Below are 26,197 nucleotides of genomic sequence, written 5' to 3' on the forward strand. Positions count from 1 at the left end.
AAAATAAATTAAAAACAACAGCGATTAACCTAGAAGTAAGTTTAGGCTTTTAAGGATGGGTGAAGGAAGATTCTTTTTTACTCTGTATACTTTGGAATGGTTTTCATTTTTAAAACAAAAATATATTAATGAACTGTTTAATTTTAAAAAAAGTTAACCTTAATTCATTTGCAGTAGGTTCATAAATGTGCTGTGTTGCTGATGGGCTGACTCCTGAATGGATGTCAGCTGCAAAGTTGTCGCATCAGAGAGCGTCGTCCTTCCTTGGAAGCTCTGTTTTCAGATTCCTTCTATGAAACCAAGGTGCAGAAAAGAATCTACTTACTAATAAAAAAAGACAGCTAGAAATGGAATTTCCGTATAGTAAAAGCTAACCCCTTTACTTCAGTGGTTCTAGTGCTCGTTAGAATCACTGGGAGGAGACGTTTGAACATCTGTATTTCTTAAAACTCACTAGGTAATTTGAGTTAGCAGTCAGGGCGAGGAGCCACTGTATTTTTCTAACTTAGAGAGCTCTGGTATGGACAAAAAATATTAACCTCACATCTTTATTTGGCTTTGCAACTACTTCTTTTTTAGATTCTTCTCCAGCAAACTTACCTTCTCATTTCCATTAAAAATTAAAGTGACTTTGCATTTTCTGTGCATGCATCAACTTTCAAAGAGTGACTTGCTGATAGTGTTAAATAGCAAGAGGGAACTAGTCTGTGATTTCTTACATACAATTCGCAAATTGGATAAGTCTCATTCAGGTAACCAAGGGTTTACCAAGGCTTTGAACTTCGAGTTTTTGAACAATGGCATTTATACTTTTAAAAAGGTCTTATTTTGTGCTGCCCAGCTCTTTGATTGGTTGGTTAATGACGCTAGTAATCATGGTGCAGTGCAGAAAGGGCTGGGAGTTTGATCTTCCTATGGCCCACTCTCTGTTCTTTATCTTCAGATCACACACTTCATCCCAGGCAGCTGCCTTGAAAATGTGGGGCTTTCTTGCTAAAGTGCTACAGGGAAAACTGTGATTGTACTGATACTAATTCATCCCTGAAAAAAATAGCTAAAAATGTCAGCCCTAATCCCTTGTTTACTCAACAAATCGTTATTAATTATTTGCTGTATATGAGGGGATAACTTTTTTTTTCTTTTTCATCTATCAGGAAGCTAAAAGGAAAAGAAAGTTAAGTCTTTATTCTCCATGCATTACTTATAACATTGTATTAGTATGCAAAGGAGAAAATACTATTGTTATAAATATTCTCCTCTTCTCCCCAGCTTCTTGAATGTTTTCCTTTGTATGTTTCTTCTCCCATCAGTTTTCCCTTTGTGGAAATACTTCCTCTGGATACTAATTCCCTTTTAGGTATCTTCCTATTTCTCTCCCTCAGTTCACAAACTTTTTCAACAATTGTCTTATATGTACTGCATCTACTTCCTTACTATATACTTATGACAAACATACCCTTCCAAAGATATAAACAAATAAACAATCAGCCAGATCCTGTGATCCAAATTTGAGTCATTACTCAGAACTTGGGCAATGTGTTTTCTCTCAACATTGTTCTTGTGGATGGTTCAGTCTCAGAATGTTATTTTCTTCTTCTGTGAGGTCAATCAAAACATGTTTGTGGGTAGGGAGATTTAGCCCACAGAAATCGTGTCACTACCTTATTCTAAACCTGTGGCTTTCAAACTTTTGGACTATAACTCCAAGTAAGATGTTTTACATTGTGATCTAGTTTACACATACCTTGGTGGTGTAGTGGTTAAGAACTTGGCTGCTAACCAAAAGGTTGGCAGTTCGAATCCACCAGCTGTTCCTTGGAAATCCTATGGGGCAGTTCTACTCTGTCCTATAGGGTCGCTATGAGTAGGAATCTACTCTACGGCAATGGGTTATATACACACAGACATCACATATGCACTTTACACAGTGCTGTCTAATGTTTTCCATTCCATTCCATTTCATCCTACCCTATCCCATCCTATTCTATTTCATGAAAAATGCCATTCTTCACCCACTAAACTAATATCTTAGCCCAATAAAGATAGCAAAGTTGTTTTAATCTAAACCTATGATTTCCAATAAGGCCTCTGCAAGTGTAACATCCTCCTAAGGGGATGGATAAAGCTCTCCATGGGTATACAGTTAGTTTGACAACAAATCTATTCATTGTTCCATTGTTTTGATTTGTTTTTAGTGAAGAGAGTTAATTTATTTAGATTTTCAAATGTCACTATGGGAGAAAACAATTTTCAGAGTTAGGAGCTGATATAATGGTTACCTCCAGTGATGAATGATTTTTTTTTTTTAATTCATAAAAATAGAAACAATTAATATGGTACTAATTTAAGTAAGAGGAGTCATGGTGGCTCAATGACTAACTGCTCGGCTGCCAAAAGGTTGGCAGTTCCAATCTACTAGCTTCTCTGTGGGAGAAAGATGTAACAGTCTGCTTCTGTAAAGATTACAGCTTCAGAAACCATATGGGGCAGTTCTACTCTGTCCTATAGAGTCATTATGAGTCAGAATTGACTCTACGGCAATGGGTTTGGTTATTTTAATTGAAGAGTTTAAATATAAGGATTTGAATTTTAAGGTTCTCCTTGATTTTAACATCAATTCCTAAGCAATATTTTTATGTGTATATGCTTTTTGACTTTACTGGCTACAAGTTTTGTGGATCTGATTTTATTATGCCCAAACGTATTGTGCTCTGTGGATGTAATTTTGTTGTTAGCAAATAACTAAGTTAGAGATATCAGAAATTATTATTTCAGAAACTGAAATAATCATAGGTTTAGATTAAAACAACTTTGCTATCTTTATTGGGCTAGGATATTAGTTTTATTTATCTTACTTTATATTGTCTCTCACAAGCATGTAACTAACCAGAAAAATCATTTAGACACTTGGCATCATTTCCCATATCTAAAAAACAAAGGCAGCTCAGTTTGCTTTGGTGCATTTCTTAGAGGGATGTCAGGAAGGTTAATAGTGCACCCTCCAAACAGTCCAACAAATAATAAAAAAAAAACATGAACATTAGTGAGAACAGGGTTGAAAATGTGTGTAAGGCAGAATAAACTGCTATGATGTATTACCAATAACCTATTTTATTTTGTGATCACTTCTTCCTAAAAGCCTTTGAGGCCTTTGAGAAACAAACAAAAATGTAGAAGCAAGGAGAAATAAATAAAAGTACAAAACCAATACCAACCTATTATGTGCTTTCATGTAATTTTAATTTTATACATTTTTGTCTGGAAAACAAAAGTAGAAGGGCTAATGCTTTTCTTTAGAACCACTGAGATTAGGCTGTGGGGCCTCTTGCTGATTTTATTCCTTATAAAATGACAAGAGGAAGACATGAGGGTGTTCTGGATGAAACATTTGCCACTTCATCAATTATTGTGGATAGGGCAAGAAGGTATTAGAAGACCTCTAAAGCCTCCTGATAAAGTAAGGCCTAAATTCTGATAGAAACCCTGGTGGCACAGTGGTTAAGAGCTCAGCTGCCAACCAAAAGGTTGGCAGTTTGAATCCACCAGCTGCTCCTTGGAAATCCTATGGGGGCAGTTCTACTCTCTCCTATAGGGTCACTATGAGTCTATAGTTGTATTTATTCAGGTGTGTATTAGTCTCTGTGGCATAAATGTCACATTACGTGAATCATATAGACAAAATGAAAACAAAAATACTTCAGTGATTCACTAGAAGGCAGCTGTTGGGAAGCCTAGGCGACAGGTTATGATGGTAAAGCAACTTTTTTTTCCTAAGAAATCTTTCATTACCCCAAGGTTGTTTAAAAAAAAAGCTATCAAAGATATGTTTAGTGAATTGGGGAAATTTGAATATGACATTGACATTAATAGTTATTATGAATTAATCTTTTCTTTTTGAGTTTGAAAATGGTGTTATGGTTATATGAAGAAAGTTTGTAGAAGACATGTGCTGGAATATCCAGGATCACAATGTCTAAAATGTAACTTTCAGATGATTCAACAATAAAAAAGATAGATGATTAGATAGAGAAAGCAAAATAAAAGATGGAAAAAGCTATATCTGATTGGAATCTCCACATCTTAGGCTGTGTTAGATTCTGTAGTCGACTTCTGAGAATATAATGCTGACAATACTGATCTCATTTCCAAGATAGTAATCTAATCAGTTGTGAAAAGAAAAACTAGCTATGAAGAGCTCACTGAGAGTCTATGTCTGTGTGCAGGGTATTGTTCATAAAACCAGTTTACATCCTGGATGTACCCAAATGAAGTTTCTTTATTTCTCCATAAGTGAACTCAGATTACTCAAGAGACTGCTTTTCTGCCATGGTCATTTCAAGCCGTTTCAAGATATTTCAGTTACCACTGGTTTAAACTTAGTTTCTCTGGTGTAACTATTCAGTCACATTCAATGTTATTCTTATCCCTCTTTTCCTAATGGTCTCATGTACCATGGACAGAAAGAGAGGGTAGGGAGACACTGTATCAAAAACAAAAATAAAAACAAACCCGTTGCCTTTGAGTCGATTCTGACTCACAGTGACCCTATAGGAAAGAGTAGAACTGTCCCATAGGGTTTCCAAGGAGCAGCTGGTGGGTTTGAACTGCCATAGTGTAGGTTTAAGAGTACAGACTCGGGGGCCAGATTACCTTGGTTTAGATCCCATCTCTACCATTTCCTAGCCAAACACCTAAAGCATGCTACTTAACCTCTCTGTGCCTCAAATTCCTCCAAATAGAAATTATTATGGTAATTATCTCATAAGGTTGTAGTAAGAATTAAAAAGGTAATATTCATAGAGCTCTTAGAATAGTGCCTGGTGCATAGTAATTATTGTTTACATTAGCTACTTTCATTTTTATTTTTCTTAATGTTCTGGCATTGGTGAGGATGTTAGTCCTTTTGCTGTCTTATAGTCCTGGTTGGCCTCAGCTGAGAATTCTTATCTATTTGATCTTTGGATATGACCACTGACATTCCTATGTCCACTAAGGCTGGCATAATTTATAATCTGTTTTCTCAAAATGGTGAAAGCACGGTGGTTTTTCCCACCTCCCACTAGTGATTTACCCTTTCTCCCACAAACTTCATCTCTTACTGGTGCTACTGGCACTTGGAGCCTACCACATTCCCCAGCTGTTTCGTGGCTTTGGGTCATCTGTATTGCAACTATCCACTACCTCCTGGCCTCCGAGCAAGGCACAACACATCCCAATGTTCAGTAATCTTTTCATCTCTGTTGAGGAGTATGGAAGCTTTTTATGATATTCTCCATCCTTGCTGGAAAACTGTATGGGAAGCTATCTCAAGTCTTCTCTCTGACTAGATCTGGGCCCCCACTATTGCCTCTCATCTCTGACTTCCCCATGCTGGCATGGGACACTCTGACAGATACCTCCTACCAGGTTTAAGACACACATCCCTTTTTCCGTATATCTTCCTGAGTATTTTTATCCAAAGTAGGGAACATAAAGAAAGCCCCACAACAGAGTACTCTTGATTTTCACACTCCTTTCTGAGGAGCAGAGCACTGTATTTATGACACATCTTATGTTGTATCTTCTCCGTAGCTTTTAGTACACACTCGGTGCTCAGTCCTCCAAGTCTGCCTTTTACAGTTAAAGCCCAGGCATTGAAAAGCCAACATTTCTTTGTCTCTAGCAGCCAAAATCATGGATTTTTATGGCTATTTTCTCTACTTTGAGTTTAAAATAAGTTTGGAAGCCATAGTTGAGATTCACCACCCCCCACATATAGGTTCTATTCTCCTTAACTCAAAAGCCTTCAATGTCTTCTTATTCTACTTAGGAAAAATGGCCAGGCTTGTCTCCTGGTCCTCCTCTCCTTGCTTGGCACCATGAAGCTTCTTTCGAATTCCACGAAATATTGACTGCTTTTATGTTTTCAGGTCTATGGTTATACTGTGTGCTCTACCTGCAGTGCTGTTCTCCTGTCTTCATTCAGTCAGCTCAAAGTAACCCTTAAATTCTTGTCAACTGTGGCACTTCACAGAAAATCTCTCCCTGACACCTGCCATCTAAATTAGGTTCTTCTGTTATACTTTCTTGAAGAACTCTGTACTTCCCTTCATCCTGTTGTTAAGTGCTGACTCATGGTGACCTATGTGTGCAGAGTAGAACTGCTCCATTGGGTTTTCAAGGCTGTGATCTTTCAGAAGCAGATTACCAAGCCTCTTCTGAGGTGCCTCTGGGTGAGTTTGAACCACCAATCTCTTGGCTAGTAGTTGAGTGCTTAACCATTTGCACAACCCAGGGACTCCTACCTTCCCTTCACAGCACTTACCAAACATATTTTGTGAGTATAACTTTATGAATGTGGTTATGAGCTTAATGACTGTCTTCTTCTCTAGACTATAATAAGATCTGCGAGGGTAAGGTACCACATCCGTTTTGCTCACCACTGGATACCCAGTACACTGAGTCTGGCACTTAGAAAGTGCTCAATAAATATTTGTAGAATGAATGAATAAATAAATGAATTAACTCAGAATTTTACATAGTGGAGCACTATAGGAAAAGGGCTCTTTTATTTTTTGGGTGAGAGGTGACCAAGATATGTGGTTATCTTTCTGTTATCATTATTGGTACCAATGCAAATACCTTTGGTTATTGAGAAGTGGGTTGATATTCAGTCAGAATATATCAGCATGATGTCTTTTATGATTGGTCAGTTTATGTGCTGGGCCTCTTCCTAAATATGTTGAATCTCACCTCTATTGAGAAAGAAATATTTTCAATCTGAAATGATGATACTAATAGTCAGTTGTCTAATTAAGGAGGAATGAGCATTTAGAATAGTTAAATTATCACTTTGTTATTAATTCATTGTCAGTACACCTCATTAAAGGAGAAAGGAGGTCAATATACTAAACTAGCTTCAAAGCTGTTTCAGAAGAGTAAAAATGTACAAGTATCTTGAAAATGAACCCAGTAAATTATTAAGCAAAAGCTTTTAAAGTGACTTGGCTCAATCTGTCATTAACCCCCACCCCCCCAAAAAAAGAACTAAGGTACTAGAATAAATGTTCTGGCTAAACACTGCAGATCATTTCAGTGCTGTAGATTGCTAGAGAAAACCCTCAACAGAAGGAAAAATGAGGAAGGCGGGCAAAGCAAAATAAATGAACAGCCACTTTGTGTCAGAGAAAACTGGAGTAGGTTTTTCCTCGTAGGAGCAGTCTTTAGCATTTATATCTCCTTATGGTATACATCAACATCTGTAGAGTCATAAAATTTCTGAATGTCTTCTTGATGGCTAAACGTATTTCCTTCTTTGTCTGAGGTATGATTCTGAAAGCACACTGTGTGTTTTATTCTTTGTTTAGCAAGACAAGGACACACTACGTGAAAGAACGTGTGTATGAAATAATGGATATTTCTGAAGAGGTTTTATATTTTCATTTTCCTTTGTAATGTATATGTTGCCTCTAACATCCAAGTGCAACATAGAAAGAAAGAATACAGAGCTTCAATCTAGACACTCGACCAGAAACCATGTTTCTCCATTAAATAGTCATGATCCCCAGCACTTTAAAGCCAGTGATACCGGAAGATGAGCTAATATGTCCTTGTACTAGAGGCAAGACTGCGTAACACCCTGAGACTTAACTGAACAAGACAGTTATCTACCTGTACAGCTTCGGTGCCTCTTTACTCCAAGTGTTACCTGGATCCTATTGGTTGTCTTGAAGGCAGAGTAGGGCTTCGTTCCTTTAACTTAAACTTTGATCTCTGTTAAAAACAATTTCTTCTCCTCCTCTTTCCTTGGAAACTCTTTAAACCTTTCTCAGTAATTAAAAATTTAATGTGAACTCTTTTCTATCTTTTCCAAGGGGAGATACATGAGCTCAGGGGAATGAGGAGATGCCCCCTGTCGGGGCCAGCATGACTATACAGAACAGCTAGCAGATAAATACCAACCAGTTGCCATCGAGTTGATTCCAACTCATGGCAATCCAGCTTGTGTCAGAGTAGAACTGTACTGCACAGAGTTTCGAGGGCTGCTGTTTCAGAAGTAGATTGCCAGGGCTTTCTTCCAAGGTGCCTCTGCATGGACTTGAACTTCTAACCTTTTATTTAGCAGCTGAGGTCAGTAAGTATAGACCAGTGAAAAAACAGTTGCCATGCAGTTGATTCTGATTCATGGCAGAGTCTCTGGGTGGTGAAAACGGTGAAAGAGCTGGCCTACAACAGAAAGATTGGAGGTTCAAGTCCACACAGAGGTGCTGTGAAAGAAAAGCCTGCTTATCATTTACTTCTGAAAAAACAGCCATTGAAAACCCTATGGAGCACAGTTCTACTCTGACACACATGGGTTTCCATAAGTATAGAAGAAGGCTTAAATGGGATGCTTGTGGCGGGCACCAATGCCAGATACCATTTCATATTTTTGTGAATCTGAATACTAAAATAATCAGCTTTAGGTTAGTGAAGAATGCATAAATCTTAGACTGATTATTAAACATCCCAGTAAATAATATTTGGTTTAATTTTCTATTTTTCCTTTCAACTATAACAGCATCATATATATCTGCCTATATGAAGGAAATCAAATTAAGGAAGTATGAAACTTAGATAAATTGTTGAGCCCATTTGTCTCTGCAAAAGTTATGTCCTGACAGCAGATAAAGTCATTTTCAAACATATTCACTTTTTTTCAGGTCACAGGGGTGCTTTTTAATAAATTACTTTTCTCACCCTCTAAGAGCCACCTTTATGCCTCTGAAAAGGTTAATGCAGTTTTCAAAGTGTCCAAGTTATACTCCAGAGGATAATTTATGCACTACAAAAAGTCTGTTTTATTTGGGAAGTGCCAAAATAGCAGGAAAAAAAAAAAAAAAGTGAGGTGCAAATTAAAGACGGGTTAGGGAGTTCATAACCAAAGTTATTTTTTCCCCTAAGCTTCATTTATGCAGATTGATGATCTATCCCTGACTATCCTATTTACCATTCCAATACTCCTTCCTCTCCGCTCCAGAACTTTCTAATATTCTTCCTGCTTTATTTTGCTCCATAGCAGTTATCACAAATATACTGTGTATTGTGCTTGTAGATTTTCCTTCTGACTTCCTCACTAGAATGTAAGTTCTAGTCAGATGATTTTTTTCTAACTGCTTACCTAGCCCCCAGACAGTACTGAGCACAAGCAATCATTATTTAATATATGAATGCAGGAATAAGTCTATCCTGATCAAATTGACCAAATAATTACCAACTTTCTGTCTGACCTGGTGACATGTGGATCGGCAGTGCCATGTAATGGTTGAGGGTGGTTTCTGGAGTTACTGTGCCTGGGTTTGAACACAGACTCTAACGTTAGCTGTCTGTTTCACCTTGGGAAAGTTACTTCATGTTTTTGTGCATAAGTTTTCTCATCCCCAGAATAAGGAGAATTACATTACCTATCTCAGGGTTAGAAAAGGCTTTTCTTCCAAGGTGCCTCTAGTGGGTTCGAACTGCCAATCTTTCAGTTAGTAATCGAGTGCTTAACAGTTTTCACCACCCAGGGATTCCCCATGGTACATAGCCAACCCTTAAATCTCACCACCGCTACTACTAAATCAGTTTAGTAGAAAAGCAGAATAATATTCTTTGTGCATTCCTTGCCTAAATGAAATAGTTATGACAATTGTGTAGACGTTAAAAAAAATTCTTTTGCCTCAATCATCTAAATCATTTAGTTAAAAGTGTGTTTTAAATATACATTGTTAATATGATTTACTTTCTGAAAATTAGCAGGACTTTAATTTTTATTTACTTGACAAACTCCAATTAAGTCAGACAGACTAGTGTAATAATTGCAAAGGTCGAGCTTGGTTGTGAATTCTACTCCACCATTTACTAGGCCTGTAATTCTGGGCAAGTCAATTAAAAGCTTTAAGCTTCAGTTTGCACATTTGCAACATAGGTAAGAGGACATCTATGCTAGTAGTTGAATATTAAAATCAGCACAGTGCCTGGCACATGTAAATAAATGGAAGGTCAAAAAAGATTATTATAGATATAAGATCTAGATAATAGTACTTATGACAGAACTATATCAATTTATATAAAATTGAGTAAGAATTGAAAGTGAAATTAAAATTTTTTAACTCTAAATTCAATCTTAAGCAAATAAGTTAGAAATTAATATTTTGGGAGAGGTGCAAGTTATTATTAAAAAATTAATATAAGAAATATTGACATATTTGACATTAAATCATTTAGCATAGGAATCCAATTGTATGGTTAAGCATAAAACACAAGGTCTATTAGTAACGGCTTAAGAGATGCAGGTGTCTCTTTTAAACCACCTCTAAATTCCTTGAAATTCAACTTGGTACATAGGATCCTCCCCCTGCTCCCCCATTCCCATAAAAAGTATTTACGAAGGTACTAAGTTAAGAAAGGCCCCAGGGTGGCACACACAGTTAAGCCTTCAGCTGCTAACCTAAAGATTGGCAGTTTAAGCACAACCAGAGGTGCCTCAGAAGAAAGGTCTGGTAGTCTACTTCTGAAAGGTCACAGCCATGAAAACACCATGGAGCTCAGTTCTACTCTGAAAAACACAAGGAGTCACCGTGAGTCGGAATTGACTTGATGGCAATTTTTTTAAGTTAAGAAACATTTACCTAACCCTTGGGCACACAGATCTTTAAGGGCATTATTATCTAGAAATGTTTCTTAATACTGACTGTATTAGGTAAAAGTATTGTAAACATGGTTAGGAGCAAAGTGGGGGCCTTGTTGCTGCCCGTAGGTATGGTGGAGAAGATGGAAAACGCTTTTGCTCAGACTCTCTGACCTGTGTTTGCTGGAGCCACGATGGATCAGTAAGCAGCTCAGGTCTACCTTCTGATGTAAGCTCCACTAAGTTTCTCCAGCCAGAGCAGAACTGGAATACAGATGTTTGGAATTGCACCTGCCCAGGAGCAATGGGGGCCCAAGCATGATGCTTGGGTAAATGCAGTGAATGTCCACACAGCCCACAAATTGAAAGCAATTGCATTTGCAGAAAAGACTTTCAGAGACTGTGGAAAGGTAGCAGCTCTGATCTTGCCACTGAAGTTGATGCCCAGAGGAAATGATGGAGATAGGCCTGAGGATAGGAAGTTTCTAACTTAATTGTTCACCATTTTATTTTAACCTGTAAGTGAAATGTAGAGTCTCCCGAAGTCTTGAAAATGCCACAAGCACTGCCAAATGTTACAGGAATTAAACATATGGATACTGTCTAAATAAAAGATATGACTGTTCTTTCAAAATTTCTTCCCTAGTGTACGTTAATATTTAAACACAGATCTGTACAAACGTCATAAAAAATAAACTACATGATTCAACTCATCAGGGCTCTGTCAGCCCATGGGCACCTCTGTATGGAGCAGCCTTGCTCTGCAGCACTTGGCTTGGCCAAAGGCACACAGGCGCAGTCACTGTCTCCCACACTGGATGCCTTGGGTAGGACACAACCTGGCCCAGTCACCGTCCCCCACACTGAATGCTTTGTTTTGGATACTACTTGGCCCAGTCACCTTCCCCCACACTGGATGCCTTGTGTAGGACACAACCTGGCTTAGTTACTGTCTGCCACATTGGATGCCTTGTGTAGGACACAACCTGCAGGTCAGTGGGCAATGGTCCTGAAACTAATAGTTTGAGTGCCTTCTATAGGTCCATATTATGCTATGCTCTTTATACACTTATACTTTGTGAAGTTTTATGACCTTCATAAAACTTTTCAAATGACAAATCTAGTGAATGGCTGAGGAGGGATTTGAATCCATACCCCCTGATATCAAAATCAATATATTTTCTGTTACAGCAGGCTGATGTCTACCTCTACCTTCTCTTCATCAAAATTACTTGTTGAGAATTTTAATCTTCATAACAGTGCTATAGATTTTGTTCAAAGTGTGAAGAAGGGTGCATGCCTTTTTTTGGACAACCTCAGAAATGATCTAAAGTTGTCAAGCTAAGACTTTACTACTGCTATCAATAGGGTGTTTCAATTGACATGAGTTTCTCATCCATTTTTGGATGTGGTGGCTCAGTAGTTAAGTGTTTGGCTGCTAACCAAAAGGTCAGCAGTTTGAATCCACCCGCTGTTCCTTGGAAACCCTATGGAGCAGTTCTACTCTGCCCTCTAGGGTTGCTATGAGTCAGAATCTATTTGATGGCAATGTTTTGTTTTTTTTTTTTTTTTTTCCCGGTTCTGCCGATAGTAATAATTTTCACTGTTTTTATGTTGAGCCTCTCCCTTTTAAAAATATTTTCTTCCTCATAATTCCCATATTGTAAAATGCATTTATTAAGCAAATTGCATTCATTAGATAAGGATATGTTTATCTATTTTTATATGAAAAAATCTATTAAATAGGGTACATAATTTAAAAGCAAAAGATAGCAAACAATGATAAATGGCAGTAGAAAAACCACTAAATTTATTTAATAAAGCAAAAAGTATTTAGTTACCTTGTACAGCAAACTTTATATCAGAAAGAGAGATGGGGTTGAATCCTGGCTCCTCCAATTGTCTTCCATGTCACTTAAATTCCTAAGATTCATTTCTTCCACTGTGCATGGGGTAGTAATTCCAACCTCACCCAGTTGTTATGAGGAATCTAAGTGAGAGACTATAGGTAAATGATTTAGCACAGTGATTTCTCTGTGCTGTGTGTCTTCAATAAATGTTACTTTTCTCTTGTTGTGAGTAAATGTAAAAACTAGAAAGCTTTTAAGAATAATGAAAACAATTCACCAAATACAATTCTTGACTCTGTGAATCCCTAGGGATCTGGAGCCTCTAGGTTGAGAGACGACAGTGTGGGTCTAGGGTCTCCAGTGTCTTCTGGGGACTAAGGGGACCTACCACAAGAAGGAAGTAGCAGAATGGGGAAGTGTATGTGTGTGGTGGGGTGTCCTGCTCAGAACCAAACTGCTCTCTTTCCTACTGGTCTTCCAAAGACTCCAGCCTTCTAATTCTATTGTAAGTGTTTTGAGGAGCTACACAATGAAACAACAAGTGTGGCCAAGAGAGGCCCAGGGACTGGCTCAGACATTTGTGTGGGCCTTTTGTTTATGGGGTGTCTCAGGGGATCAGACATAAGGCTGTTCTCCCCAAAGTCGTTAGTTTTGTGCCCGGGTAGCATGGTATAATGCTGAAGGAAGGAAGCACCTGTTGAGTAAATATTCTTGCCAATCTATTTTTGAGAGTAAACGCATGCCTTCCTTTCCCACATCCTCACCAAAGTAACTTTGTTCACCATAAACCTGGTATTCTAAAATGATAACTCAAAGGCAATATTTATTTCCTTCCTTCTGCTAAAGACTTGATTAGTCATCTAGGGGCAGATCTTTTAAGGACAGCTAAAACATCATTTTTTTTCCCCTAAAACCTCAAGCTTTTAAAATGCACTAAATTATTTGATTAAGCTACTTACAACTTTATTTTCTTTCTGCTTTTTATGTGTAGACCAAAACTACCAACTCAAAAGGTGGTTTTTTTTTTTTTTTTTTTTAATGCTCTAAGATGAGATGGGTACTCTGGAAGTGGCTATAACTTTATTAGGACAATGAGAGGGCATCCAGGAAAAAAATAATTATTAGACTGCTGTTTACATATTGAAGTCAATTTCTATTTGTTTGTTCAATCCACAACAGACACTTCAGACAGCACCTCCCATTACTTTCTCATAAGAATTCAATGTCTAGATCAGTCCTTATTGGAGCCCTGGTTGTGCAGTGGTTAAAGTGCTCAGCTGCTAACCAAGACGTCGGCATTTGGAACCCACCACCTGCTTTGCGGGAGAAAGATGTGACAGTCTGTTTCCGTAAAGACTACTGCCTTGGAAACCCTCTAGGGCAGTTCTGCTCTGTTCTGTAGGGTTGCTATGAGTCAGAGTCGACTCCACGGAGGAGGATTTGTTTTTAGATCAGTCGTTACTACCCTCCAAGGACCAGTCATAGGAGGAATCACAATGTCTTTCCACACATATTATTTTTCCCTTCTTCTTTTCTCCCCTGTATTTCCTGAGAAAATGATACACAAACTGTTGATTTTGAGAAGTGGCAGTAGTCTGGAATTCCTTTGTTGATAGAATATATTTTTTTGACATTATTTGGACATTAAGGGTATTGAAGACTCTTAGAATCAAGTAGTGAGTGCTTAAATCCCTCTGGCTTTGTGTACTTTGGTGTTATAAAGTGCAGAGTTAGCTCCAAATTGGTCAGTCTGCCTAGCTATGCTATTCTAATCCATCACATACGTGGCATGAGTTCTTTCTATTTATAATAGAGAATTTTTATTTTGCAAGCTTTATCTATTTAGCTCTTTTACTACAAAAGCCTGGCTTTGTCACCCTTAGCAAAATGAAACCAAAGAGTGAAAAGAATATTGAAATATTGTAACCCAAATTTCTGCCTTCATTGCTGATAATTATTTCTGGTAATTCTCAGGCCTTTAATGAGCTTTGACTGCAGCGATGTAAACTGTGTATTCAACACTGAATTGTGATCAACTGCAGTCTTTCCAGTACATAGGAGTGAAGGATGGTGATGTCCACATGATAAATAACTCTTTTCTAGGTTTTGCAATGGAACGAATATGGTTGCTGCTGCTTCTAACAATTAGAGTGCCTCCAGGATCTGCACAGTTCAATGGCTACAATTGTGATGCCAACCTCCACAGTAGGTTTCCTGGTAAGTCTGAAGATAATATTTTCTCTAATTATATCTGGAAAGAGTGATTATGTTTGAATAATAAATCATTTAAATTACACATGGAAAATCGAGGGCTGTCCCTACATTAAGTGGATATTAACAATTGGCAAATGACAAAAGACATTTTTCTGGAGTTGCAATTTACATCCACATTAACATACAAAGTGTTCGTCGTAGTTAATATTATAATGGTTACTCACAGATTTGAAAAATATTGGCTAGTGGGTGGTAAAATTGGGAAAGCTTAATTTCTTTCAAAAATTTGCCTGATTGATGCCTCTTTTATTAGTAAGTTAATTTGGACTTTTAAAACTGCCCTTTTATGCTAATAGATCTATTTAAGAATAATTCTTAAGAAAATAATTATGAAATATCCTGCAATATTCAGAAAACATAATTTCAATGAAATGTTGGCACCACCAAAGTATACGGCCCAGCCTCACAATGAATTTCACAGAAGTTACTTGCCCACCAGTATTGTGACAGATATAAGATGTTGACCATATTGATGGACCTATCGTACAGGTTCTTAAAATCGGCAGTCGGTGAGAAGGAACTCAACATTTCCTTTGAGTATTTACCATTTTATAATAGTTAAAGTTATAGAACCACAGTTCAACAGTTAGAAAATAATGATTAGCCAAGCTGGAACTGCCTTTCCAACTCTGCCATGCAAACCCAAATACCTTCTGCCATGTTTTAACTTTTCCAAACCTGCCATCACTTCTGTGCTTGGAGGATGCAGGGCAACATCATACCTGCATGGAGCAATCACTAAGTAGTAACATCACTGATGTTATGTTCTTAATTTATCTGAATAGAGGTAATCTGGCTCATTCCAGAATAAATACCAGAGCATGTCAGAAAGTCATTATAATACCTAATGTGCATGTGCTTGGCATGTTAATTAAAACATGGAGGTCATAGTGGGGAACGCCTAAGGGTTAGGCTAGAAAAGTATGCTAAAACTGGGTTAATGGTTTTTGAATACAACAAATGAGATGTTTTGTTTTTTACATTTTTATTATGACATTTTTCAAATATATACAAAAGTTGAGACTAGTATAAAGAGCACTTATGCTGATCATCTAGCTTCATCAGTTATCAACATTTATCAATTTTGTTTAATTTTTCTCTTCTTCTCACCACCCCCATCCCAGAAATGTTTTAAAGTAAATTTATTTTATCTGTTCATGCTTCAATATGTATAATTAATGGAAAAGAACTTAAAAAAATAAAACATAACTATACTTTATGCATACATCTAATATACTAACAATAATTCCTTAATATCATCCAATACTCAACCAGGTTGCCTCTAGAACATCCACATGTTGCATTTGTTAATATATCTCTTAAGTCTATTTTAATTTATAGCAGTTCCTCCTTGGTCCCTAGCTTTTTAAAAATGCTGCTTATCTCTTTAAGCCATTGCATCTTTTGTCTTGTAGAATTCTGACACTCTGGATTCGGCTGCCTACAACTTTGAGGTGTCCTTTAGCATGCTATTATTTCCCTGTGTATCCTATACACTAACTAGAACTAGAGATTTGCACACATTCAGGTTCAATTATTTTGTTAAGAAGACTTCGTGTTAGGCTGTGTGTTTTGTAATGAAGAGCCATTGAGTTACTCTTAGCAGGGTCACGGCATAGTCACATTTTTAGTTAGAAGCAGACACTGGGAAAAGTGTGCAAGATAGAATTGAGTTAGAAGAGACTAGAAGCAGAAGAAAATATTATGAAGGCCATGGCAATGGAAGCAATAGAAGGAGACAGCTCTTAAGAGATATTTTTGTGGTGGACACTGCATAACTTGATGACTGATTCTATTTGGTGAGGAAAAGAGAAGACTAGAAGATGTTTTGAACTTGGACAACTGGATATTGATACTGTCAACTGATAAGAAAAATATAAAATACTGATTATATTTTTTTCTAAAAAGTTTGGCTTTGGAAGTAATGGGTTTGAAGAGTTTTTAGAACGTATAGTGGTAGCTTTTATTTAGTAGTAGGAAATATGGACCAGTGTCTGAGGAGAGAGATAAAAACTGAAGTTAGCTATGTGAGAGCTGAATCCAGTGCAGTGAGTGAGGAATGAATAGAGGATAGGAAAATGAAAGCTATGACAATAGACTACCATTTAGATAACTTTGGTTGATGAAGGAAGAGAGGAGTAAACTGAGCCAGTAACTGAAATGAGCAAAGAGGCTTTTTGGACTAGAGTGGTCTGAGTATATATAAGTGAGGAGAAAGTATTCAGAGACTGAAAATACTGAAAAAGAAATAACTGAGGCAATGAGGAAAGAAAATATGCAAGTGATCAAGAACACAGGTGGTACGGTTAACCTTGGAGGAATGGTAGCTCTTTCCTTGATTTAGGAGAGAAAGAGAGATAAATACCCCGAAGGTGAGAGAGGCTAATCCTGTCCATTTCCTCAGTGACGTGGGAGGCAGCAGCCCTCCTGAGAGTGAGCTGGCCAGAGGCCTGGTCGGGGGCCGGGTAAGGTTGGGCAAACCATGATCCTGTTACGGATGAGTAAGAAGGCCAAAAATAAAATGATTCTTCAGCAGAAAGGATCTAGCTGATGTACACATAGTCATACATTTGCAAAGGTAAATAAAACGTGCCAATGAGCCAGGAAGTGGCTAGAATAGCAGAAGGAAGCATTTATCATATGGTAAATTAGAAAAAAAAGAAGTTAAAACATCCATTTACAATGGCATCCACTGACCACCTGTATCAAAATCACTTGAGGTGGTTGTTAAAAATGTGGACTACACTGCTTTACCCCAAACATGTAGAGTTTAGAATCTCTGAAGGCAGTGCTAGGAATTTCCATACTAAAAACCTACGGATGAGTCTAATGTACATTTATATTTAAGAACAACTGACATAGTGTATTTTGTTATTTTTTTGGATCTGTTATTCCAATTAACACGTTAGAATTTCTAGTACTGTCCTTCTTAGACAACAAACATGCAAACTTTCCAAACATATACATACTCACACAAATATCCACACAAACACACAAGCATTGTTGCAATTTAATATCTGTATATATATTTTTTCAAACTAAAACCCAGATAAAGCAGAAGTTTCAGGAGAGGCTTGATGTTTGTATGGGCATTATTTTAAAATAAGCCCAGTTTTGCAGGATGTTTGCAGAGAGAAGACCACAGTGAGCAAATAAGGTATAAAGGTTAATTACTCACTCCCCTCTTGACTTGCAGCTTCTTTTCCACATCAGGATCACCCTTGATGTCATCAGAGGTCCCACTAGCTGCACAGATCCCAAGCAATGGGAAGGAATGCGAATAAGGCTGGCAAAGGCGAGGGGCTATCTAAATGCAAAGCAATGTTAATAATCATGAGAGTAATCATTTCATCCTATCTGACCTTTGCTGTTTCATGACATTGAACTATTTTCTTTAATTTCCATGGCGTTTATCCTTGAACTAAAAGAACTGCCATGGTCTAATTCGTTTTACATTTAAAGTGGTATCATTTAATTTTAAGGTAGTTAATTCTTGGCTATCCAAGCTAATGGCAATGGAGCAGAATCACGAACAACTAAATTACAGTTGTGCTCTTCCCAAAATAAAACTCAAAAACGCAATTGACTTTTAGAGTACCAAAGAATTATTTGCCTAGAGTGAAACAGACAGATAAATGTACTTGGCCTCAGTGACTGTTGGATAACTTCTGGAGTTATCCCCTTCTTTTGGAAGGGAGTAGTATATTAGGGTTAGGCTGAACTTTCAGGCCTCTGAGGAAGTCTGTAATGATAAAGGCATAACCAAGGCTAGATGTGGGATTATAACAGCAGAAACTTTGTGGCCAGACATTGTCTTATGGTGAACTAACCAATCATGGGAAATCGGATGAAAGTCAGTGTTCGTAACTGGTCCATTTGTATTGTATTTAAATTAACACTAATAAAGAAGAATGGAGGGGCAGTGATGGCTCAGTGGTAGAATTCTCCCCTTCTATGTAGGAGACCTGGGTTTGGTTTCCAGCCAATGAACCTCACGTGCAGCCACTATCCCTCCATCACTGGAGGCTTTCGTGTTGCTGTGATACTGAACAGGTTTCAGGGAAGATTCTAGACTAAGATAGACTAACAGGAAAGGCCTCGTGATCTAGTTCCAAAATTCAGCCAGTGAAATCCCCTGAATCACAGTGGTCCAATCTGCAACTGACCTTGGGGATGGCACAGGACTAGACAGCTTTTCGTTCCATTGTGCATGGGGTGAACATGAGTTGGGGGCTGACTGAATGGCAGCTAACAATAATAACAAGAAAGAAAACAATAGGTTTCATGTATTGAGTGCCAGGCACATTACATAATTCATTGTTTTATTCCTTACAACAAACCCACAAAATCTTTTTTTAAATCTTCATCTTACAATGGAAAAACTGAGCATTAGTATTTGTCCAGTGTTACAAAGCTAGCAGGAGACAGAAATATAAAACTAGGATTACTTCCACCAAACCATGATGCTTAAGATGAACTTTGAATACTATTTAAAAGTATACATTGATGGAGAATCACAGTGGAAATCACCACGGTAAAGGATCTGAAAATCATATATGGTAGGGAAATTTGTTTTGCCTTTTCAGGACCTGCTTGACTAAGGAAATATTTTTTCTGGTAATACTCATTAATATTTCACTGGACAGTGGTTTGGAAAAACGTACTGAAAGTCACCTATTTAATGGAGAGGCTTCCTGGGTGGGTCAAGCACAAAGAACTGCCTAGTCTTGGATCAGGCTTTGCTTAACCATTGCACTGTTCTATGTCCAAAGACAAAGTAAGAGTGGGTAGTGGAATAACTACTCCAGGGGATAGGTTCTAGCCCTCCATGTAGATAAGAAAGGCCAACTTTCCTGCCTTCCTACTTAGGTTGTAGTGTTTTTGTCTTCAAGATGTTAAGACAATGCCTGCTTTCTACTTTGCACTTGTGACTGCGATTAATAGACCAGATGAGGAAGAAGAACTGATCCAGGCAGCAATTACTGATCACAGCCTGATAATGTGCAATGGAGAGGACAGCAATTAGTCCACAAGTCAGAGACTGAATAATTCAGGGTCCATACCCTTCTTTATTTTTATAACAAAGTTTCTGATTGCGTACATTTTCCACTTCCTCTCCTTATAAAAGCAAAACCCGTATGCTTTTTTTCTGCCTGAAAAAGATGACCAAACTCTCCTGGCTCCAAAGAACGTGGAACAGTAAATGCAAATATAAGTCTGCAAAGTTTGCATCCAACTGCCTACGAATTTCCTACAGCACTGGAAACAACAGCTTGCATTTGCTAACGAGAAACAGATGTTGTGATGAAAAACTATCATGGCAAGAAACCTATTCAAAATAGAGAGGAAATTTGAATTCCTAATCCAGTTTAGATTCTCTATCAGCTGTTGGTATTTTGTGGAGATGAAATATCAATACCACTTTAGGACTTCTTGCATTTTTAGCACTAAACCTCAATATTGTATAAAAACTTGTTAAGGGGAAATATAACTTTAAAAAATGAGTTAAAACGACGTATATAGCATCTGTTCTCTAAGCAGTTTGAAAGCTTATGTAGTGCCAAATATTACTATCCTCATTTTACAGAGAGAGAAGTGGAAAAGATATATAAATTGCTCTCATAATCTGCTAAAATGGTATAAATTGGTTTGGGGATATTTATTGGATTCCAGGAAGTAAATTACTTCCAAGTGAGATTTCTATGGCACTAGAATACAATGTACTTTTCAACATGCAGAAAGATTTCTTGTTCAATAGCAGATAGGTTTTTGTTTATACTATTCGTTTTAAACCAGTACTACTTTTAAGTATGCACATCTCAGCCCATGGATACAGATGCAGTCATATTCACGAGTGCCTGGAATGAACTGCACAGAGCCTCTACCTGTTCACAAAAGACCCACCCTCCTCTACCCCCTGGCGCCCCCAGTTGTTTCAGAGAGTCCCCAGGGTGGCATCTCACACGTGCTGAGGAAACAATCAACACCTGTTCTTTTCCTCTGGATTGCTTGGCAAAGCACCTCAGGAACTACCTTTGCTAGCAGTGCTTTTTGTGAAAAACGCTATTCCACTTGGCCTACCTGCCCTCTGAGCTGGGATCTCCTGACACTCCAGTCAGTAAACTGCTATGATCTGAGGAATGAAATAGAGGTGGAGAAGGGAGAAAACTGAGCCTTTTCTCAATTTTGTTTCACACGTTGCCACCAGAGCACTAAATAGACTTCCTTCGGCTCAGTCTCACAAAGATTTTCATGAATCCTCTATAATTGAGATTCAAGACCAGTTAGTTCCTCAAACAAGAAAGGGAGTCAACACACTCCCATTCGCTTCATGGTTCTTGTCTTGTTCCCTCTCCTGTCCCACTTTCTTTGGCCCAAGCATGTAAATCATACGGATACTTTAGCAGGAATGCCTAATCTCACCAGGTGGGATCCACCTAAATGTCAGCTTCTGCCCAGGCAAAATATGTAGCTATGACTAAGCAGCTCAATTGGTTAAAGACCAGAAACAATCAGCAACCCTGGGAGCCCCTTAGAAGGCAGAAACTCAAGACTCACCCCAGACCCACTAAATCAGAATCTGCATCTTAAGAAGAGTCCCTGGCAGTTCATATGCATAGTAAAGTATGAGAAATGCTGGTTAGAGCATGATACTCATGAAAGGCAGGCTCTGATCCCATATGGTTTTGATAGCTTTATGTTTCTTCATAACCACAGTGTTCATGCCAACTCCAGTTGGCCATCATGCACCTGCTTGCTATTAATGACAATAGAGATAAACAAGTCTATCCCCATTAAAGGAAAATAATTTTAAAAATTCACTATTAATAATGAGTCAAGATAATTAGTCACCAAGAGTAATGTGTTTAAGAAGGTAAAATCCTTAAACAAATAGCAAAAAATCATTAATTTCATGCTATTTAATGGGTTGCATTTTCTCAATTTGAAGTCAGAGAGTATCTGGCATCAAGCATTTTGAAGTTTATCTAAACTTCTGTTTGAACAGAAAGAGGATTCATGTTGGTAGTTGGCACAATACAGCTAGGAAATGTAAGTTCTAGATGAATAGTCAAGATAAACCCATTTCAACCGTGCACATATTTGCTTTGTGACTATTGGAACTTGTTATTAAAGGGCTAGAAGCCATGCATGCATTTGGTGAAAGAATTGAATTAAACATATTTTAATAAACATTTTCTGAGTGTCCTTTGTTACACATGCTGGGAAAGCCCAGAGTTTTCAGTGAGTCGCAATCTAGTGGGAGAACAAATATTCACTGCCAGATCTAATGTATGTGATACAATAGACCAGGTAATAGAGATAAGCTACGTAATAGATATAATAGACAATTAAAATAAAGTAATGCGAGAGCACAGGGGTTGATTACATTCCATTGGGGAACTAGGGAAATTCTTCTCAAAGGACAACTTAGACATTTTCTGTTCTCAGTCTATTTCTCTTCTTACCTGAATGTTCTCATGGGTATTTCATCTATTACTATTGTTTATTTTGGATATGCTAAATATTTGGCATTTATCAAATTTATATTTCTTCCTCTTTTCTATCCCTCCAATATTGGAATAATATTTTCAACTACCTGCTGTACATTTCTACTTGAATGTCTTACATGTACCTTAGCCTCTCAAAAACTAGGCTGTTTATTTTTCTCCCTCCTGTATTCCTTACCTCAGGAAAAATTCAACCAGCTTCTAAACTCAAACCCTGTCAATCAGTTTGGCAACCCCTTCTCTTCACGCCGTCATTTACTCGATCTCTTATAAAATTTAGCCAGTTGGAGCTACCATTAAATTTCTTTCCCAAAACCCCCTTCCAACACTTCTCCCTACCAAACATGGTTGTATAAACCTCTGTTATATCATTATCAGGCAGTATTGTAATTGTCTGCTTTTCCTGTCTTCTCAACTCAACTATGAGCTCCTTGAAGTAAAGGAGTCTCTTGTTTATCTTTTCATCTTCAGAGTCCAGTTCAGGGACTGACATATAATATGTATAATTTCTTTTCAAATAATTTTTTGACACGAAGTAGCATTTAGTTTAAAAAGAAAAACAAACAAACAAACAAAAAAACCCGTTGCCGTTGAGTTGATTCCGACTCATAGCGACCCTGTAGGAGAGAGTAGAACTGCCCCATACGGTTTCCAAGGAGGGCCTGGTGGATTCCAACTGCCATGGCTTTTAACTTCTACACCATCAGGGTTTCATTTAGTTTAGATTTGAAAAATAAATAGGATCAATAGCCTCTAGCCATTTGCCATCAAGTTGATTTTGACTCATGATGACCCTACATATGTCAGAGTAGAACTCAGCTTTGCAGGGTTTTCAGTGGCTGATTTTTCAGAAGTAGATGGCCAAATCTTTTTTCTGAGGCACTTCTGGGTGGACCTGAACACTAACTTTTCGGTTAGTAGCTGAAAGAGTTAACCATTTGTACCACCCAGGGACTCCCAATAGCCTCTAGCCTAGTACAATACCGATGCCACTAGATTTGTATGTTCAACTCTCTGCATCTGCCTTTTTTTTTTTTTTTGGCATTATGCACCTACCCCCAGAACTGCTTTTCATATAGATTTTTACTTTTGCAGATCAATTGTGAAGGAACATTTTACAGCCCTGTTTTTCCATGTTACCATCTTTATATTGCAGAATATGTGTGTGTAAATTATGTGAATAATTGCATTGGCCTTTGTCCTTATTATTCTTTAGAAACGAAGTGTTAAATATTTTGATACTAGTGAAATGTAGGTCTCAATGTTAACAGTAATGAGAAGAGATAATCATTCAGTTTATCAAAAGCTAGGAATCTTTAGCTTCATTTCGGTACTGTCAGATTTAAGCAAGTCGAGTATGGAATTGTTGAGAAAAAGAATAAAGTTAGATTTACTTATTGGATATGTGAATGGTATGCTACAAATATATTGTCGGTAATTGTGTCTAAAGAGAAAGATATAATTAGGGATTTTATCATTCTTTTATTGTTTTAGGCGTAGAACTTTATTAGGAGTAAAGAAGTAGAATGATATTTCTATTCACATATGCAAAATAGGATCATCTCCTCTTTTCTCCCATTTATATGGTAACCATATTCTATGAACCCCAAATCAGGATGTATTTTTATATATGGGGAGATACATGGTTGGCAGTGTGACAGGATATCTAAAATTGGCATAATTTTAGAAAATCTGAGATAGCCAAACCCATTGCCTGATTGCCAGGTGAAAGGAGAGTAGAATATTTATTTTACCAGGAATTCAGTTGAGTACTGTATTTTTTTTTTTTTTTTTTAATTCTCCTAACAAAGATTAGCTTGGTTAAAATATCAGGGAAGAAAACATTGCCATTTGGCAATATAAGTGCATATGAGCCCTGCAAGCAGTCCTCCCATTTTAAACATACTCAATATCTTTAAGAACAAAACACTAAAAACAACAACAACTAAAGCACTAAAATTGTTTATTCCTTGAGTTTTTTTTGTCAGTTTGGACTCATTAGGTTAATACTTGGGTATCATTCAAAGGGATGTCATAATTCAGAGCAGGGCTTAGAGTAAAAGTCCCAAAAAATGTATTTTCTGAAAAAAAAATCTCTCCCTCTGGCAGAAACTTCCCTTTGACGACTTTAAGTATCTTTTTTTTTTATCCCCTCAAAGCCTCACAAATGGTAAAGTTGTACTGAATGAGTGTCTTTAGTATATATAACCAGGAAAAAAAGTCTTCTCCTGAAGGGTGGTGAAAAGTCTTTAGAAAACTGGTTAGGATGGATTTGAACAGATCTCTTTTTTCACACTGCAAAAAGCCTTCCATTTGTTATCTTCAAGGGGGATCAACTTGTAGTGAATTCAGTTTCCTTGCATATGTTACAAGTCTTCAGTTAAAAAGCAGAAAACAGAAGATAGCTCTGTATCTGGACACAGTAATCATTGCCATTTGTTAAGGTATTCCAAGCACCAATTAATTCTCTCAAACGGAGGTGAAGAAGCTAAAGCTTTCAGTTGATTTATGTTACGGAATGACACATCTCTTTTGTGATGTCTTTATTAATATATATTCACTTTGCAACATTTATGATTTGCCAAGTAATGCAATGCTAGCCATTATCTATTCTGCTAAGCATAAAATTGAGTTCTGAGTGAACTCTCTAGAATTAGATTTGACATTCAAGCAGATATTAGTTACCTTGAAGACCCCAGTGTTTTCTGGGATTTTGCCTGTGCCTGCAGCTTGGCCTCATTCTTTGCCATTTCCTCCTTCACGTTTTATATTCTAATAAAAACAGGTCTAGCCCCCAAAGAGCCTGAACATACTTCACACCTGCAACATATTTCATGCTGTCCGCTCCTTTATGTAGGTACCTCTGACTGATACTTTGAAACTCAACTCAATGCTATCTTCTCCAGGAAGCCTATCCTAATCAGCTAGCTGGGTTGGGTTAGGTTTGCTTTCTTTGCTGTCCCATAGCTCTCTGCACCATCTTTCTGTCAATGTGGGCTATGTTAATGTGTTAATGTGCAAATGTGTCTATTTCCCCTAAAAGATTGTGAGCTGTTTGAGAACAAGGACCACTACTTTTGAATCATCAATTCATATTGATCATGAATTCATAATTTGCAAGTACTTTAAATGATTGATTAATTAGTTAATTAAATGCTCACTGGAGTGCAGTGGTGAATGTCTTAGCTTGTTAACACTGACTAACAAAAAATACCACAGGTGGGTGGCTTTAAAGAACAGAAATTTATTTTCTCACAATTCTGGAGGCTAGAGGTAGGAATTCAGGATGTAGACTGTAAGGGAAGGTCCTTCTTTGTCTCTTTCAGCTTTTGGTAGCTGCTGACAATCCTTGGTGTTCTGGGCTTGTAGGTATATCTCCCATGTGAATCTGTCTTTCCCATGTTTGTGTAGCTCTGTGTCTATTCTGCTCCTTTTATAACTCAGAAGTGATTAGTTTTCGGAGCCACCCTACTATAGCATGACTCCATTAACATTAACGAAAGAAAATCCCTATTTCTAAACAGGGTCATATGTATAGGTCCAGGGTATAGGACTTCAACATATATTTTAGGGAATCACATTCAATCCACAACAGTGAATATAATAGCTTCCTGCCTTCTTGGACTTCCATTTTATTGGGAAGATAGACATACAAATGCACATAAGATTCTAAGGGAATACAACAGCATAAAACAGAATGGCATAATTTAGGTTTAGGATCATGAAAGTTTTTGGGAAAATTACAGTTGAATTTAAGACCTGAAGGGTGAGTAGGTGTTACTCAGGCAAAGAATAGGAGTAGGAGCGTTGCCAACAGGGCAAACAGACTGAATGAAGGCCTCACTCACAGGACTTTATTGAGGATTAACTTAATGCAGTAAAATACATCAATCTTAAGGGTACAACTTAAAATTTTAACATATGTACACAGTCAT

General features: G+C 37.5%; 1 protein-coding gene across 1 annotated transcript in view; it reads left to right on the plus strand.

The window, feature by feature from the left end:
- The first annotated feature begins 14,588 nt into the window (after nucleotides 1-14,588).
- Nucleotides 14,589-26,197, plus strand: part of ZPLD1 (zona pellucida like domain containing 1) — a 50,825-nt gene continuing 39,216 nt past the window's right edge. The window contains exon 1 of the mRNA XM_023732880.1: nucleotides 14,589-14,697. Coding sequence (XP_023588648.1) covers nucleotides 14,592-14,697 — 106 coding nt within the window. The 5' untranslated portion in view covers nucleotides 14,589-14,591. The remainder of the gene's footprint in view (nucleotides 14,698-26,197) is intronic.

Source organism: Trichechus manatus, unplaced genomic scaffold (genome assembly GCF_000243295.1).
Source record: "Trichechus manatus latirostris isolate Lorelei unplaced genomic scaffold, TriManLat1.0 scaffold00055, whole genome shotgun sequence".
Lineage (NCBI taxonomy): Eukaryota > Metazoa > Chordata > Mammalia > Sirenia > Trichechidae > Trichechus > Trichechus manatus.